The sequence below is a fragment of the Maniola jurtina genome, chromosome 17 (assembly GCF_905333055.1).
Source record: "Maniola jurtina chromosome 17, ilManJurt1.1, whole genome shotgun sequence".
Taxonomy (NCBI): Eukaryota; Metazoa; Arthropoda; class Insecta; order Lepidoptera; family Nymphalidae; genus Maniola; species Maniola jurtina.
The window spans coordinates 1036256-1055902 of NC_060045.1; the positions used below are offsets into that span (position 1 = coordinate 1036256).

General features: G+C 37.3%; 1 protein-coding gene across 2 annotated transcripts in view; it reads left to right on the forward strand.

Moving 5' to 3' along the window:
• The window catches only part of LOC123874129, a 44112-nt gene extending 25978 nt beyond the window's left edge, over window positions 1–18134 (forward strand). The window contains exons 2-10 of one of the 2 annotated variants that reach the window (XM_045919327.1): window positions 10131–10153; window positions 10340–10496; window positions 13276–13436; window positions 13843–13945; window positions 14165–14353; window positions 15077–15248; window positions 15880–16000; window positions 16905–17126; window positions 17566–18134. In XM_045919327.1, coding sequence (XP_045775283.1) covers window positions 10131–10153; window positions 10340–10496; window positions 13276–13436; window positions 13843–13945; window positions 14165–14353; window positions 15077–15248; window positions 15880–16000; window positions 16905–17126; window positions 17566–17772 — 1355 coding nt within the window. In that variant the 3' untranslated portion in view covers window positions 17773–18134. Of the gene's footprint in view, window positions 1–10130; window positions 10311–10339; window positions 10497–13275; window positions 13437–13842; window positions 13946–14164; window positions 14354–15076; window positions 15249–15875; window positions 16001–16904; window positions 17127–17565 lie in introns of both variants that reach the window. The other variant, XM_045919326.1, reaches the window with a different exon arrangement.
• Window positions 18135–19647: the final 1513 nt, after the last annotated feature.

Sequence of the window (19647 nt, forward strand, 5' to 3'; positions counted from 1 at the left end):
TTTTTTTGTGAGATTATTATTTACAAATTAAATAACCTGTATACGCGTTATTAAGTAGGTACTCCAAACACCGCTAATCCTGTGGAATGAATTGAATCACAAAAATTCTGACAACCGCCTCTACCGCCATAGCTCAGTGTGCTGATTAGTAAAGTATATACAAATACAAAATACAAAAATATTTATTTCGTTAAAATAATTTTACAGAGAACACATAGAAATTAGGACCATCCCAGTAAGTGCCTAGATTTGCTACTAGTACTTGTGGCAGACGGCCCCGCTCTTCCATAACATCTTTTACAATTGAAATAAATGTGTAGTTTCTAATAGTAAGTAATATTCTAACTTGTGACAAAATAATTTAAGCTATTTCATTTCTGGAGGTCTTAACCGCATTGAAATATGTAGGTTTACAACTTATGAACGTAGGTGATGAAGCAGACTCTCTACTAGTCCAAAAATTAAAATCTCATGTCTAAATGTAATTACTCTGATTTGTTAGGATAAACAGCAACTAGCGATAGCTATCAGTTCACCATGGTACTTTAAAATGTGAGGATAATATGTTAATAATTTAATCCTTAGCTAACTTTAGTGACTGTGTGACCTATTCATGCTAACGGGTGAATGACTCCCCAAATATCTATATAAATAAGTCTGTGTGAATTATGCAAATTAAAGACTGTATGACAAACCCAATGGAAGTAAGAAAAACAGCAATACTTCCAGCCAAATAATCTTAATGTACATAATTAAATTAATTATAATAGAGATTACTAGATGATACCTAACCAGAAAGACCAGAAAATAGAGCCAGATTAACCTATATCGGAAACTTAATTTTTGATAGTGCCAGTATGTACTGAACTTATTTTTAGATAAATGTATACTTACCTACTATTTTCATAGTTAAAAACAAATCATTTATACAATTGGGAACACTTTGATCGTCAATTGAATTTATAAGATAATGATGTAATGGTGACAATTAATTGCATAAATTCAAAATTAAGCGAGGATTCTAAAGGCGCCTAGGCTAGGCCTGAGTAGAGCCTACAACAAACTGAGCTACTAGTTTTATTTTATTTGTTTTTGACAAATCATATATACTAAAAATGGGTACTTATACAAAAGAGACTATTGTACCAAACTACGTTAACTATTGGCTGGTATAGTACATGGAATTCAATAATAGGATTATGTAAAGGTCAGATGTTTATAAGTAACAGTATGATAGGTTTATTTTATTTTATTTTACGAATTATAGGAAGACAATTTGTTCGAATGCTGAAAGACTGTATCAATCATTATTACAATCTCAATCGCTGTGATTGGTATTCTTGTCTCAACAATGCATTGACATAGCCGGAAATGAGTGAGCGTCGACCAATTAGAGGTGATTGCGATTGTGACATATGACGTTATTTTGCCGTAAACGAGCTAGGACGTCGTAACGTCCAAGCATAAAATTTAACTTATTGATTTACTTAATAAGAAACACTTAAAATATACATATTCTACATTTATTAAATACTTACGCACTATAACATACACTGATATGAATATCAATGATTAGTGTACACAACGTTTGCCATTTATTGTGACAAGTAAAATTAGTATTATGGTGGGTAGTTAGCAAGAAGAACGATGTATTAATTATTATTTCACAATTACATATTAAAATTAACAAATAAAAAATTACTAAACTGACGACAATTAATGCAATTGATGAAAGTCTGATGCAGAAAATTAAGCTGGCAGCGCTTACTTTAAGATTCTTTATGAGATTTCTTTGTCTTTATCTTTATATGCAGAAACATTTTTTTAAGTGCTATTAATAGATTAAATAAAATACATAATACTATAAATACACAGATTATAGAATATATAACCTAGATAATATCGTATATCGATAACCTACTAAAAACAACAGTTATTAATTTTGAATCGAAAGAAAATCTTATGATATTACTAAAACAGTAAATACTGATTAACGTCAAGATAATGTCTGAATGTCTTCGCTAAAGATACTTCTGAGTATCTTCACTTAAAGAAATAAGTGACTTCCCTATCTGAATGTCTGAGTGACTTCCCTAACGGAACGTCTGTGTGACTTCCGTAACGAAACATCTGAGTGACTTCCCTATCTGAATGTCTGAGTGACTTCCCTAACGGAACGTCTGTGTGACTTCTGTAACGAAACATCTGAGTGACTTTCCTATCTGGATGTCTGAGTGACTTCCCTAACGGAACGTCTGTGTGACTTCCGTAACGAAACATCTGAGTGACTTCCTTATCTGAATGTCTGAGTGACTTCCCTAACGGAACGTCTGTGTGACTTCTGTAACGAAACATCTGAGTGACTTTCCTATCTGGATGTCTGAATGACTTCCCTAATGAAAAGTCTGAGTGACTTCCGTAACGAAATCCTCTTCCTCTTAAAAAAATATGTCAACATCGAGAGTGAAGATTGATAAAATACAACAATAGATAATGTAGTAAAAGAGGCTAGTAGACTCAAGAGTCAAGACTACTTTACTTTGTTAGCCCTTATTTATCCATTGTTAGACATAAGTAGGTCTCCTCACGTACACGCCATTCTTCTGAAGGTTGGGTGAGCTTCCTTCAAGTTTTCCCCGCAAGCTTGGTGATGTCGTCGGACCAACAGTATGGTTGTCTTGAGTAAATATAGTATGTTTCAAAAATACAAAAGTCATGAATAAAATAAAATATTTTTTTAAACTTATGTCTAAAGCTCTATATGCCCTAATTAATGACTAATTAACTTTTGACATGGATGGCCCATTAATGGAGTAATAGTGTGTTATAAAATAAGAAATTCCTTTTGTTTGCATTCTGGTATCTAATATAATAAACTGAGACATGATAATATTTGCCAACTATCTCCAACCTCGGTAAATTTATAAATTCTCAAATAGTGCGGATAAGTGCTAAAAGACATTATTTCATTTTCGAAATTGTTCTCCTAGATGCCTTGTTTTGTACCAACCCTGTTTCTGTTTCTTGTGGAAATAAGATTTGTTCCCTTGTACTTATGCTTTATTTTGTTTCTTACATAGAAATTCACCTTCTGAGTAAAAAAATGCATTTCAAGTACAATGTCTGTACCTACTTTGTGGCATACCCCTAGAATATGTCTGTGAGATCTTCCTATGAATAGTCCGTATGAAATCACAAAGAAGACTGCATGACCTATGCAACGAATCTGAATGAGCTACTTATTCGACGCACTCTGTCACCTACGCAAATAATCTGGGATACCTGCACAAATGGTCTATAAGACCTACATAATGAGCCTGTGTGGCCCAAGCAACGAGTCTGAGTGACCTGTGGAACGAGTCTGAGTGACCTACGCCACGAGTCTATTTACTTATCTAGTCTATTTACTACTTATATATACCCATTATAATATCTGTGTGACCTTTCAATGATAAAAATTTATGCTGCATGATTTATTCAAAATGGGAAAAATATAGGTATATGTGCTACGTATGTACAACATAATTTGAAAGTACCAAAAATAAACTCTGCTAAAACAAAACCCTCTGCCGACCTGTTAATATCTAGCTATAATTATAAAAATATCAAGCAATTGAAAATTACATATACATTAGAGAAAAATGAGTATGAAATTCAATAAACGTTTAGTACGGATTAAAAGAAAATGGGCTAGAAATGAAATTTCGTATAAATATGGACACTGTTTTGCTTTCCAGGTTTATAGGTGTCATCCCCGTGGCAAATTCATCTTTATAATGGAAAACGCTAAAGCATCGAAAGTCAGTTACTTACCTAGTTACTAACATGATAATTATGTTAGCGACCTCGAAAGATACCACCAAAACCTGCAAGATGTTACAATTTGATACCTAACTTTTCCCGTGCACCACAATAAGCAACTAATAAGTGCTGAGCCAATCATAATTCTAAACCAATTTTAACTTCTTAATAAAATTGTGTCATGAGTCATGACGTCAGCTGTATAGAACTTATCTTGATAGTCATTTAAGTACCTACAATTTTGGATAGTAGGAAGCTACAACGAAATCTGTTACTTAAATTTCGTCAATGTTAATCACATACCCACTGGTAATCAAAAGTTACTTTTATTTAATACCTAAATCTTATAGCAAATCATTAAAAAAAGAAGAAAATCAATAACAATTTTAATATGAAGTAGGTAATAACTAATATGAATCTATTGAATATTATATCATATGTACATATTTCTAATTTAAATTATGAATGTCTACTTGATCATGGTTGACTAAGTGAGACACTATTATTATTTAGCCATTTAATGTTGATGACTTGGTGGCGAAACAGATTGACCAAGCGTTTTTTTAGGTAACCTCTTAAGTGCATATTACTGTTCGGTGTTTTTCTTTTGCCAGGTGGTCAATGATGCGAAAGCCGGGATGTTATTTGCGGGCCGTGGGGCACGGCCTTTCCAGGATGGCCGAGTGTTAACAACTACCTCAAGATGCTGCCTTATATCATGAGTCATAGACATCTAGACCTATATCAGATTAATTATTATTATTTATAAATAATTGGCGGGAATGGTTTATAAATCACATTTAGTTATTAACTATTTAGATCAATACATATTGTGTCGTATTTTACATTTAGCTGATATAATTGTTACGTTAATTGTCTATTACATCACCATGGTTTTACCTCTGTGGTAATTTGTCAAATAGCTTTCCGAAAACTAGTACCTACCTACCTTAAAAATATATCTGTAAAACTGATAAAAATAGCGAAGGTATCGAATAAAGACGGGTATTGAGAAATAATAATTGTAAGCGAAAACTATTCTCAAAAATACAGTGAAGTGAAATTGGAAAGTGTCTATTATTCAAACCTGTCCCTATACTTCTGCAACAGTATGAAAGGATTTTTCTGCAATGTAACTTTTAAAATATTTGCGATCGAAAGAGATTAAGTATTTTGTGTTAGAAATTAAACTCAAAGTGTGTCTTGTAGCGGTATTCTACTGAGTTAGAAATTAATGATTTATCGCATGTTTGCTAAATACTTAACCACAAAATTATTATAAAATATGAGTTGAAAAACGGTATTTGCTGATTTTCAATATTAGAGATGGAAAATTTCACAAATAGCATGTGAAAAACCACATAAACAGACTTTCCATAACACTTGCTGCCTTACTAACAAGTGCAAAAACCACGAAGCAAAATTTCAAAAAAAAATCATCAAGCATGTAGCAAATGATTATATTAAGTGCAAAAATTCACTTTCCGTGAGAAACCAGCTCTGAAATCTCAGCTCTATATTGATCTTGGCCATCGCTATTAATTAAATACCTCGATAGTGTTGCCAATTTTTAGCATAAATAAATAATATGAAAGATAATATCTTTAAGTTTTAAAGCAAGTTTTTTGCCTATCTCTTTCTTTACCACTTCTATATAATATTTTCTTAATTCTGGTAATACTCATCATTATAAGTCTCCACCATTGGCTCGTTTTAGTTCCTTGTTGAACAGTTACTTAAGTTACGGAACCCTCAATGCTCGAGTCCCCTTCGCGCTTGGCCGATTTGTTTAGCTAGGTACAGCTCAGCTAGTCAACGCAAAACTTTACTTAAAAACCTACGTGAATTTTCCATTTTTATCTAGTTAGAATAAACGAAGTTACAGTCTTTATACAGCGGGTTAACCGGAGTTTATGTTAGCCTGGCGTTTATGCGAGCTTTTTTCAAAGTATTCATCCATTATGCCCAGACAGTGCCTGGGGCGAGCGCAACGTATGCACAATTTTTCGCATTTTTCCTGCTACATAATGGCTATGAATAGCTTATAAGTTAGAACTAGGGATGGCTCTTTCAAAATCAATGGTTAGAACAGAGCTTGTAGGTACGTTGTTGTTTTTAACCGATTACGGCAAAGTCAAAAAAAAGTGCTATGATTTTAGCAGTCTATGTATGTATGTAATGTTTGTATGTATGTAGGTAGGTTTATTTATGAGTGCACTCCAAACCACACGTGCTTTCAACATCGAACCATTGGAACTAGCCGACTGACAAATTACGATACAGAGCATTTAATAACTACATTTTTAAATATCTCAAAACATACTAAAAGTTAATTGAATTTATTTATTTATTTAAACAGCTTTATTGCACAAAAAATGCAAAGATAATAATAAATGATACAATTTTAGAAATGCAAAGGGCGACCTTATCACTAAAGTGATCTCTCCCAGGTAACCCGTATGTTCGAACCTACAGAACTATAAGACGAGGAGTCGTTTATTATTCTGTAAATAATTATTTCGTTGTCTCTGTCTCATGAAAATTTATATATCTTTTTTTAAATGAACGCTCTGTGTAAATAGTACTCTGTGCAGCGTCGAAACCTTCCCAAGGGTTGTATCGCGCGCTGAAGTTCACTATTTCTTCACCAACTCTCTTTTCTGTTTTCACTATTCTCCGTGAAACTTTGCACCCCAACTCGCAAACAAGGTGCGAAACCGTAAAAAAAGAAACTTTTATACTTTTCTTTGTAACAAGAAACTTTTATGGTTTTCTTTTTGTAGGAAATATGTTAGCGAAAATTCCTGAAATTTTACAAACTTCAAATTTTTTGTACATACTTATAGCTTTTCCATGAGAAGTCAATCCACTGTAACACAGTGTTTACTAGTACAGGGGTTGTCATGCCTATTCGTACGTTCTTGCCAACTTTTTTGGGGGGTGTTCTTCCAAGTTAGCCCAAATTCAAATTCAATGATTTATTCAATAAAATGTAGGTACAATATGTTGAAATAATGTCTGATGAGCCTTATACATTTTACCACTATAACTGGTGTTTGAATATTACCTTAAATTAAATACAAATAAAAGTCAAGACTTAAATATTAAGTAAAGAAAGATTTTCCATCCATTAGACTGCATCATCATCAGGTGAGATCACAGTCAAAGGTTAACTTGTAATGGAATTTAAAGAAAATGTTATATTAGGTACTTAAATAGTTATTAATACTTTATTAAATTCGTTTTCTATTGCTATTAAACGGTAAATGCATATCTATTTAGTGATTTTATATGTAACTATAAACGCTCAATTGCTATTGGCGGTATATTATTGGCTTTCCTCTAACCGCAACCATAACCATCAGAATGTGGGTAATAATCATGAGGTTGTATAACGAAACTTTGATTACAATCGTCGCAATCAAGTATTGGCTTATTTTGCGTTACTTTTTAGGCAAAAGTGGCAAAGAGGCAAGTGTCAATATTAGACTATGGGTTTCATGGCGTCCCAAGGTGCTGAAAAGCGCAGCGTTGGCGGATTCTTACTAAGTGCACAGATGTCCATCAAACCCCTCTCAGAAGAGACCCGTGCTCAGTAGTGACCCAGCGTTGGGTTGATGTTAATGATGATGACCGTCTTACCGAACCTACTTACCAATATTTGATCGTATCGACGCGACCTTCAATAAACCTTACATACCTATAGGTACTTACATAGATATAAATAGTATTTGGATTCTGTGGGTACTTACGACTCTTTAAAACAATAGAATGGAAAGCTTTCAATTCAAATAACCTCTACCTCTGGTTTCAAATGCTATTCTTACAGAAGCACCGGTAAAAAAATCTCGATGACTTTTCTGTGAGTGCAATATTTTATAGTAACAACTAATATCTACGGAGTCTGGATAGAATCCAAAGAATATGTTTTATACCACGATATACAATACACTGGCCAAAACTTTTCAAATAAATATCTCTAGTCCAAAGCATCTGTCGGAATGTTTCCACGCCCTCGTTTCGTAAGCAGTTTAACTTCGGGTCCGGAGTTAAACAGAACAGGATTACGATTTATTCGCAATTGTTGGAGCTATAAAAGTGTCGCAGTCTCTCACGACGACGATTTCGAACGAAACTGTGAAAAATCCATGCAAATAAGGAGCTAACTTTGACCCTCGATAGCTCAACGGCTTAGAGAATGGATTGGAAACTGAAAGGTCATGCGTTCAAATTCCTCTAATTATACGTAGCACTGATAACGGAATAAAACTAATTGCAGAAATTTAAGTACCCTATTGATTTTTAGGGTTCTGTACCTCAAAAAGAAAAAAAGGAAGCCTTATAGGATCACATCGTTGTCTGCCTGCCAATCTGTCTGCTTGTCTGCTTGTGTATCTTTAGTCCAAAGTATCCGTCGGGATGTTTCCACGCCCTTTCGTTTCGTAAGTAGTTTAACTTCGGGTCCGGAGTTAAACAGATAATAGTATTATATTTGTTCGCAATTGTTGTTGGAGCTATAAAAGTGTCGCAGTCTCTCACGACGACGATTCCGTACGAAGCTGTGAAAAAATTATACAAATAAGGAAGCCAACTTTAACTTTAGAGAATGGATTGGAAACTGGCATGATACCTACATCCAAATCCTACTAATTGTACGTATTTCAGTAAGTATGATGCCGTGTAGTGTAGAAACTAAAGGGGTATGGGTTTAATAAAAACTGATAACAACCCTTCCAGGTTAGCCCGCTTCCATTTTATACTGCATCATCACTTACCTTACCACCGTGAGATTGCAGAAGTGAGAAATACATACCTACTTATTGCTTTTTTTTTTCGGAAATTGTTAAGGTAACTTCAAGAATTTCAAAAATTCTTATTTCAAATCAAAGGTCCCACTCGAATACTTATGTAATTTTTTATGCAAGATTTAAGAAGGTAAATTTCGCTGGTCTAAGTTTTACTTACTCTTTCAATAGTTTCTGGATAAATCGGTTATGACAGACAAACAGGCAGACTTCGAGGTGTTACCATGAGTGTTCCGTTTTTTATTGATCTACCCAAGGGAATGTTTTAGCTGTATGAGTATATTATTATAGATTTCTTTCTATACAAACATTTTCTTTAACGTACTTACCTAGCAGTCATGGTAAAGTTGTTAAAACTCCAAATAAGTCGGAAAGCAACTTTTGCTTGAAAGAAATCCCATAACTTCCCACCCCAGATAGCGAAAATTGCAGAGAATTTGAAAAATGAAGCGTTGAATATTTTCAGCGTAAACAAAAACACGGCGGAGTCGCTAACCATAGAGCAACAAACTTCAAACAAAAATGCACATCTACATAATCACAAAAATGCGAGCTTATAACTACTATGATATGCTATATAATACTAGTTTCGTTCCGCGATTACATCTGCGTGGATTTAAGTTATCCAATAATCCGCAATTTTTTTTCAAAATCATTTCTTAGTGAAAGTAGACCGTATACGTTAGAAAAATAACGTGCGAAAACATGCGAAATCTCCAGTTTCCCCGTCCCCGTCCCGTCCGTCCGTCGGTTTGAATTTTACTTTATTATGCCATTTTCTCTTTTGTATCTAAGTATAATATAAATACCTACAAATATATTGGGACGTTTGTTTTGAGGTTAGCTCAATTTGGCTGTGGAAGAAGACGTCACAGTCCCGTATATGAAAAGTCGGTAGTTTATACATCCTCGTGCCTCGAAAATTACGTACATAAAGCCATCGGTCCTGAGCCTGATCTCTCTCCAGTCGTGTCGGATTGCCGTCTTATCCAAATGCACTATCTAGATAGTGCATTTGTATTTGTATACATTTGTGCACTATCGTTACATTTTCTTCTGCGTATAGTGTCCGTTGAGATGGCCACCATGGCCGAAATTTGGTTCGAAGAAACATTTTCCTTCAGATCGCCTCGGCAGCTCTTCTACTTGTAAATATGACAACTCCCTGGCATAAATGACTTGTTTACGACGTCGCGGTCGGGCGTATGCACATGAGGCGAATTTTCATAAAGAAATCGCGTAAAAAGTCGTAAACTACATTGTATGAAACAACTAGCATAGTGTTTCCGTAAATTAATTGCGTGAAAAAGATGAGGGAGGACAAAATACAGTACTTGTACACACAAAAACTGAAACTATTTAAAAACCTGTTCCTACGGAGCATTACTTTACAGAAATATGTGTTAAAAAATTCCAAGTTTTTGGCGATAACTTCAAAACATTCAGATTTCTGTCGCTGTCGCTCGTTGTGGTCGCCTAGCTCAAAGTCGACCTTAACTATACAGATGTTTCTAATTGTTCCAGGAGGCCTGTTCTCTCTGGGCAAGGTGCTCAACTTCTTCCCAGTGGGAGGAGAGAGGGAGTGCCAGCCCTCCGAGTTTACAATCGCACGCGCGGGCATCTGCCTCAACCCTTACGACTGTCGCCAGAGGGACGGCAAGGCTTCTGGTGACTGCGCGCATGGCCTCGGCGTATGCTGTGTTTGTAAGTACTACGACAGCCTAAGGCGTAAGGTGCTCAACTTCTTCCCAGTGGGAAGAGAGAGGGAGTGCCAGCCCTCCGAGTTTACAATCGCGCGCGCGGGCATCTGCCTCAACCCTTACGACTGTCGCCAGAGGGACGGCAAGGCTTCTGGTGACTGCGCGCATGGCCTCGGCGTATGCTGTGTTTGTAAGTACTACGACAGCCTAAGGCGTAAGGTGCTCAACTTCTTCCCAGTGGGAGGAGAGAGGGAGTGCCAGCCCTCTGAGTCATGGCAGTAGCCAGAGGGAAGGCAAAGCTTCTGGTGACAGCACGCTTGGACTCGGCGTGTGCTCTGTTTGTATGAAAGGAAAAGGTGACTTACTGACTGACTGACTGATCTGTCAACGCACAGTTCAAAGTGCTGGACGGATTAGGGTGAAACTTGGCATACAAAAACTTTTTGAAAATTCAACATCTAAAGAGTTAAAATAAGGGGTTGCTTGTGTAGTTTACGCAGACGAAGTCGCGGGCATAAACTAGTAATAAATAAAATATCCTTTATTAATTCTTGCATGTTTTATTACCTATGATACAATTATTTCATTTTAATAACTCTACTTTCCTACATATTGAGCTTTAATTACGATTCGCCCAGATGCAGAACAAAAGAGTCGGGAAATTGAATTCTCTATTTGCCGAGGGCTATATTTGTTCCGATCGGTTCACTTGATGCAAACAGTATCAGCAATTCAGACTACAAGCTCTTAATTCAAGCTATACCTGCATGTTATGGACTTCACCATAAGACTATTGAAATAGAAATATGCTTTACTAGCTGATGCCCGCGAATCCGTTCGCGTGGATATGTATTTTATAATAATCCCGTAGGAACTCTTTAATTTTACGGAATAAAAAGTAGCCTATGTGTTAATCCAGGGTTTAATCTATCTTTATTCTTTTCATCTCTCAACTGTTATGTTTTACAAGATACAGCCCGCTGACAGACAAACGGACGGACGGATGGACGGACGGACGGACAGACGGACAGCGGATGCTTAGTAATAGGGTTCCGTTGGCAGTTGGCACCCTTTGGTTCCAGAACACTTAAAACTAAAAGAGAGGTCTTAAAAGTTTAACACGGATCAACACACTCAAAGCTCAGAACCAAATGTTTAAGAATTGAAACCTATGTAGGTAAACGCTTAGAGAGTTAGTATTTGTAGTCATCTAAAATGTACTACCTATTGCAAACTTTCTCTTTTTCAATACAATGCGAATAGGAACCAAATCGCACAGTTTTCCAGTCTATAAACAATTCAACCGTGTCAGGTCGCGGTGGCCAGTGCACCGGCTCCGTGTAGAGAATGCTTAATAAATCTAAGAGTATGCATTGTTTTGTGCTATTTCAGAACCGCATCGTGGGTCTAGACTCAGTGGTTAGGTTCGATTCCCGGGGTGGGTCAAAATTAGGTACTTATTGGCTATTTCTGTTGAAAAGTACTCAATACTAACCTGGCAGTTAAGAAGTTGGCGGTGAGCATGTAAAGCCTGCGGTCCTATTAAAAAACATTTTGGACTATAGGAATTAATAAATAATTATATGGATGTATTAAGAGAGTTGTATACAAGGCCTTTTATTACCCGGCTGAGTTAATTGTGGGCTCTTTTTAGACTTGGGCGCGTTTTGAACCCCCGTAGATTTAGTTTTAAGTTCGTAATTATCACCACTATATCGTACAAATATAACAATTTAACCGACCATCAAAAGCAGCACAATAGTATCTACTTTGGATAAATGATTTTGACTTTGACTTTAAATATACCTATTTGTGCGGAAAATAATAATATACAGGTCCCTCTAACGGCACCCGCAATCAAAAGTAATGATTTAACACGCCACCGCGTACTAAAGTGAAAACCGAGTGTAATTCGCTTATTTCAATTACAATTACGTTTGACCGGCCACCGTTGCAGCGACCTGCGAGAAGAATCGGGTAATTGGTACAATTGAGGTGCGATGAGCTAAAATATGTGGCCACCTGTGAGAGGTGTGTCATAATGACATTGGTAGGTATAGCAGTTAACAGGGCTCTTTCTGTCACTTACTCCATACAATCGTAGTTCCAATTTCATTTGAATTAAGCAACCAAAGTCCATGAAATTTTGCAGACATATTCTAGAAACTAATATCTGTGTCTGTGGTGTTTTAGATTTTTCTAAAAATATGTAGTTTTAAAATTACAGGTGCTCAAAGATTTGTATGTGAATTTTTAAGACCGCGTAACTTGGAAACCGAATATTTTAACAGAAATCTGGAAAACCACAGGCGTAGATATTAGTTTCTAGAATATGTCTGCATTTCATGGACTTTGGTTGCTTAATATTCAAATGAAATTGGAATTACGTTTGTATGGAGCGAGTGACGGCAAGACCCCTCTTAACACCTACTATATTATATATTTATAACTAACTTCAAAAGAACGGAGGAGGTTCTCAATAATTCGAATGTATGTTTTTTCTTTTTTTTCGTATGTTTCAAGATTACTGTGCCAACTGTAAATTAATTTTGATGATTCTTTTTTGTTTAGTAATATGGTTGATATTGAGAATTGAAGTTTGACCAACTTCAAAGGTGGTTTCATACTTTGGTGAATATATCTTGAATAGGTATATCTCCTCTATCCGTCTGTCTGTCAAAGCTTTATCTCATGAACGGTTAGATATGGTAGCAGGAAATTGGAAAGGCAGAGTGTATATTTCTGTTGCCACTATAACAACTGCAAATAATAAAAAACCAAGATGGCGAATTTGAAAATGGTTGCCACGCAAATTTAAAAAAGTACATAGTGTTATATCGCGTACGATGGTTCAAGATATAACACATGGTTAATTTACTGTTTGTGTATGACGCAAGAGAACAATTTCTGAATCAAAGTCAAAGTCAAAATCATTTATTCAAATAATATATTCGAATAATTGTTTCCAGTCGAGGTGACCTGCGGAGGCACAGTCCAGAACAACCTGACATACTTCATGTCACCCCGATTCCCTGAGTTGTGGATGGGGGAGAGCAACTGCTCCATCCAGATCGAGAAGACCCACGCCGGCATCATGCAGCTGAGGATTGATTTCGTGCATTTTACTATCGTGAGTTCTTATGCTTCTTGTGTAGAGTTTTAGTGGCAGAAGGATAATATATCCTTTATAAATATACTTAACTGATACCAGCTGTACTCACGTGGTTAGTCGAAGTAACTCCGACTGGTTTCGCACTCATCCGGGGTCCTTTTTCATAGAGACACTGCCCGCGACGCGGCGCAGTTTAGACTGCGTGATGCTTGGGCTTGAATAAGGTGAGGGAGATTATATCCTGCAAAATCCAGAATATAATAATTATCATCTCAAGGAAAAAATCTGAATGAACTTCGAGAACTTACAGTACTTACGAACTTACAGTACTTACGGACTTACAGTCTGTTTGCTCCAGAAACTTTTGGTGGGCTTAAACACTTTCCAGAATTGTGAAATTGTTAATTACTTTCTTTATGTTCAGGGTCAGCCGAACCGTCTAACGGGAGAATGCGATGAAGATGCGATGGTGTTGGGAGAAGGAGCTACGAACTTCACACTTTGCGGACAAAACCATGGACAACATAGTACGTAATATTAGAATTATTCTCTTTCTATCATTGGAGGGCACATAGAATAGAAAAGAATCAATCTATACGTGCACAGTGTGCACGGCGCAATTAAACCTCGTTGGAGGCGATCACCACGCGACTGACGCTCCCGCTTCGTATTCGCCTTGATCTAGCAGGTTTGGCTGACGTTTTATATATTTGAACATATAAAAAAGTTATTTCTTCTCATTCCAGTATACTACACTCTATCAAGCGGGAGCGAGACGCGAGAAGCGGGGGAGCTACCTCGCACCAAGCCCACCCCGCTCGTGATCCACATGCGAGGTAGTGATATGCCGCGTCTCTGGCTGCTGCGGCTGGCACAGATGCCGCTCGCGCAGTCCTCACCAAACAACTGTCTGCAGTTCCACATCGAGAATAACGGTACGTTAGCCGTCTCTTTCAGGCGTAATGATGAGCAAAATTGAGAGAAAGAGAAGAAAGTACAACACTTTATCAAGCTGAGGCGAGACGCGAGAAGAGAGGGAGCTACCTCGCATCAAGCCCACCCCGCTCGTGATCCACATGCGAGGTAGTGATATGCCGCGTCTCTGGCTGCTGCGGCTGGCACAGATGCCGCTCGCGCAGTCCTCACCGAACAACTGTCTGCAGTTCCACATCGAGAATAACGGTACGTTAGCCGTCTTTTTCAGGCGCGAAAATAATGGTACGTTATAAACAGCACCAGAACGGGTTGCGAAGCTGAAGTTGGCGTTGGGGTTCCAAGGTGATAGAATGGCGACCTCTCACAGGAAGGCGCAGCGTTGGAAGACGCCCCCCCCCCCCCCCCCTCAGTCTAAGATGGAAGCGGGGTAACTTGGAAGGGGTATGGCAGCTTTATTAAACCTATACCTCTTATCGGTCTACACGGCATCGCGCTGAAACGCTAGGTCGCTTGGCAGCACAGCTTCGCCGGCGGGATGGTAACTAGCCACAGAAGTCTCCCACCATAATATGAAACCTGGACAACCAGATACTAAGCTGTATTTAAATGGTCAACTATTTTTGTGATAGTTATATCTGAACTTTAAACGCTCTCCTGCAAAGCAGACAATAATTGTGTACTAAGCCATCGACATGATCTAAATACACTGACAAACTTTACAGGTACCATAAAGACTTTCAACTACGCTTCTAACGGCCGTCACCTCGCCGATCAAGAGTACAGAGCGTGCGTCAGGAGAAACATCGGGTTCTGCTCCATACGATACACTCCGTGCGATAACCGCTCTTTTCGCATTGGACCGAGAGGCGATAGTTCTTTGGATCCTTCAAGTAAGTCATCACCTTCTTTAAGTATCTATTCAGTATAGCGATTGTTGCGGCATCCTGAATATTGGGCAAGCAGCTCTGAATAACAACTGACATACAGACAGACAACAAAGTGATCCAATAAAGGTTCCGTTTCTCCTTTTGAGGTACGGACCCCTAAAAACCGGTCAAGTGCGAGTCGGACTAAATCATCAATCAACTTCCACCAAAAATGTTTTCCTGACCGAATTAAAACGAATAATCTATTTATTTATTTATTTATTTACTATAGTACCGCCCACAGAGTTACACATTTAGATTAAATACATGTTGTTCCTTAAAGTTTAGGGCTCTTGTGCAACTCCACTTACGGGCAGTCACAGCATGCAACAGCATGCATCTCAACGAACAAGTACACAGAAGATAACTATTAGTGCACAAGTTTGAGTAGAAGCACAGCAGTGCTCTGTATTATCTTTTATGTATTATAAATACTAATTATAATTAATTCAAATTCAAATTCAAATTCAAATTATTTTTATTCAATTAAACTTTTACAAGTGCTTTTGAATCGTCAAAATAATCTACCACTGGTTCAGAATGCTGTTCCTACCGAGAAGAAGAATTAATATTTCAATTACTCTTATTGTTTTAGTTAGTGACCAGATGGATCAAGTGATGCCAGTGGACGATGAAGAGAACCAACAGGACGAGGAGGGCTCGGGTTCGGATCCACAAATCGAAGAAAGTTCCACCCCTCAGCCTAGTCTCATGGCTAGGGTAAGTTTGTCAAACATTATGTTTCTTTCTGGAATTTCTGAAAATCACGATAATCACTTAACATCAGTTGACCCGCCCGCTCGTTTGCTCGCTGTTTTTTATTTAAAAAAAATTCTCCATGTAAGTTTTCTGTATACCGTAGTATACAGAAAACTTACATGGAAAATTTTTACCTCCCTGGCGCAGTACCTAGTGAGCGCTGTGATCTTATAATTGGGAGATTTTAGGTTCGATTCTCGGCTGGGTCAATTTTGGATTTTATAATTTCTTAATTGTCTCTGGTCAGGAGGGAGGCTTCGGCCATGGCCCATGACTAGTTAACACCTACCACCCTACCGACAAAGTCGTAAAGATTTAGCATTCTAGTTTGATGCGGCGTATAAATTACTCAAGGGCAATAGGTTTAACGAAGCTGCCATACCCCTTCCAAGTTAACCCGCTTCCATCTTCTGTACTCTGTACTCTGAACTGTATCATCACATCCCACCAGGTGAGATAACAGTCGAGGGCTAACATATATCAATAAAAAAAACATTAGTCGTACAAAACATTAGTCATACAAAATAAACACTAAAACTGTGATCCCATATTTCAAAAGACTAAATTGCATGTTCTAATGACTACCTTAGAATGCCCCTATTTAACTTCCCAGTAATACTGGTTTATTAAGTTTATATATATAAGTTTTTCTTAACAATACGCCGAATGCATTTTTCTCAAATAGGTAAGTATAGTACGAGTACCATTCAATAAACTATCTCAAATTCTTGTATCTAAAGTGGCTTATTTTATATTTCATACCCTCAACTCCACCCTACCAAACGAAAAAATAACTTACCCTAAGTTTAGTCCAAACATTAATCGTAGTACCCCGTAGCTAGCTAACCCCTAACCCCTAAAACAGATCTGGAGCTATATCTGGCCGTTTGGCGGGCAGAGGGCGTTGGAAGACCAGCGGGCGTTGGTGGACCAGCGGTCTTTCTGGAGCTGGTCTCCGTACATGCAGCACTATAGTGAAGAGAAGCTGAAGTACTACGGCTATGGGAATTACGCTGGCAGTGGTTTTGGCAGACAGGGGTGTACGGATAGAATCACTATACCCTGCGAGAATGAATACTTTGTATCGGTGAGTTGTTTTTATTCTTATAAGATGCAAGCTTGACCTGATGGAAAGGTGCTATTCACTCCTGTTTTATCATAAGTATATAAAATTGTACCCAAATTTTGTCAGGAATCACAGATCTCGGAAAAAATGTTCAAAATTCTAGCCTGCATAGGTAGCATGAAGCAATAACTTTTTTTTGACATGTTTTTTCTGTACCAAAATTATAATGCTCTCTTTTATGCTAAATTCTTTACTGATGATCGAGTTTCCATAGCATCTAATTAGTATTAGAAGTGAGTCTATTAAACTGTTCTAAGTCAGGCGTTTTCCTGATAAGCCTTCATGACTTACCTACTTATTTCTAATATTGCACGAATTAGATCATAATAGTATCAGTCAACAAAAGCCTATCGTTGATACCATTGAACGTTGCCATAAAACTCATTTCCATCCTTTTCAGTCCCAACTTTTCGGACCGGGAGTGTGCGACCCCCACCACTGCGGGAGCTCCTTCTGTCCGGGGATAAGGCCATCGGACTGCAGGGTTGACACCTCCATCACGCCCTTCGCCGTGTCCGTGCACTTCGGCGCGCCCACGCTCAAGCACAACCCTGAAGAGAACATCGGGATGTGCCTGAGATATACCCAAGTGCCGTGCGACTCATGAATTGGTTACTTCTGTCTGGGAGTGAAACCATCGGACTGTAGGGTTGACACCTCCACCACGCCCTTCGTCGTGTTCGTCCATTTGGGCGGGCCCACGCCGCCGTAGATTTCAGTCTACACTCTACCCTCAAAACCATTGTGCTCTTCAACGAAACATAGATTTAAAAAAAAAATTTGCATTCGTACCCCAGATACATATCTATGCCCAGAGACTATTATTTGAAGTAAAAAGGTAGTGGACGTTGTAAATAATTTTGTATCATAAACATCTATTTTAAATTAAGACTTTGTTATTATTGAGGTACTTTGTAAAATATCATTTGCTTTGTTAAATAGTAATAAGTGTATAGAGATCTATTTATTTATTTGTATGATATAGAGGCAGAAAATAAAGTCAATATTTTATGTGGTTGTTTTATTCTGTTTTTTTTTAGAATACACTAAAAAACTTTCGTCTATTCTCCATCAATTATTATGAGCCGGGAATCTTTGGCGTAAATGAAACTTTAGGTATGAAACAAAATCCTTAAAAAGATTAAAGAACAAGTGTAAATTAAAAATTTATAACACCCCCGACAAGTGAAGGTTACAGTAACTAGAAAAGAGCTGATAACTTTCAAACGGCTGAACCGATTTTCTTAGATTATAGCTAAGAACACTCTTGATCAAGCCACCTTTCAAACAACAAAAAACTATATTAAAATTAGTTCAATAGTTTAGGAGCTACGATGCCACAGACAGATACACAGATACACACGTCAAACTTATAACACCCCTCTTTTTGGGTCGAGGGTTAAAAACACAGTAACAACGCGATTAGTTTCATTACAATAGATCACGTTTTATATAACTCAAGATAAAGACCAGATGCTTAGTAATTCCTTGCTAATCGAGGACTTACCGCATTTACATGAAAACACTAATTTCCATTTTCCTAAGCGGACTTTTACCGCTAATATAATTAAACACAGACGGTCCCTTAGTTTATAGGCTAAGAGTTGGAGAAAGATTTCTTCAAAGAGTTTAGTTTAGAGTTCAAAGGTGGTAGGCTACTGCCGTGGCTAGTTACCACCCTACCGGCAAAACCCTACCGCCAAGGGATTTGGCGTTCCGGTACGGTGCCGTGTAAAAACCAAAGGTGTATGGGTTTACTAACTGCATTATCACTTACACAAGGACAGGCAAACTGATTTAGTCCATTTTATTTTATAGTTAGTAGATTTTGGCAAGAACCTAATAATTAAGTTGCCAAAAAGTGACGCCACTAGACAATTTAACTAGAGCGTAAGGAAAATATTTTGCTGCGTATTCAGAATAAGATAGAGCAGGACCTCATTTCATTTCAAAATGTAAACAAAAATTTTTAAGCCGCCTGTAATACTGTAATAGCAATGTTTCTTTTATAGACTTAAACGTAAAAATGGTGACAATAAAATGGTGATGAAAGAGTTTGAAGTGACTATGACGTAGGTATTCTGTCTGTGGCTAACTGCTGATAACTTCCACTAATTTAAACTAAGGCTTCCAATGCTATGACAGATTATAGATTAACTTAAAAAACCAGATTTTTTATTTTATTTCACCTCTAGACACTAAATAATAGAAATAAAATGATGACGAATTTCTATTTATTCTTTACTCGTTTGTTTCTCTAGGTTTTGAGACTAGATTTTTGTTTACTTACATGGAATGTAAAAAAACTTTGAATAAACTGTTTACCAGCTCTTCGAGTACAAAAAACAGTTCCCTTAGGTACTTTATTTGCCTAAGTTAATTGAGTAAACAAGTTTACAGCGTTTTTCTGCACGAATTGCTGGGTCTTCATGTTTACTAAAAGGAAAACACGGTTAGATGTAGTGTGGAAATCTAATGACTT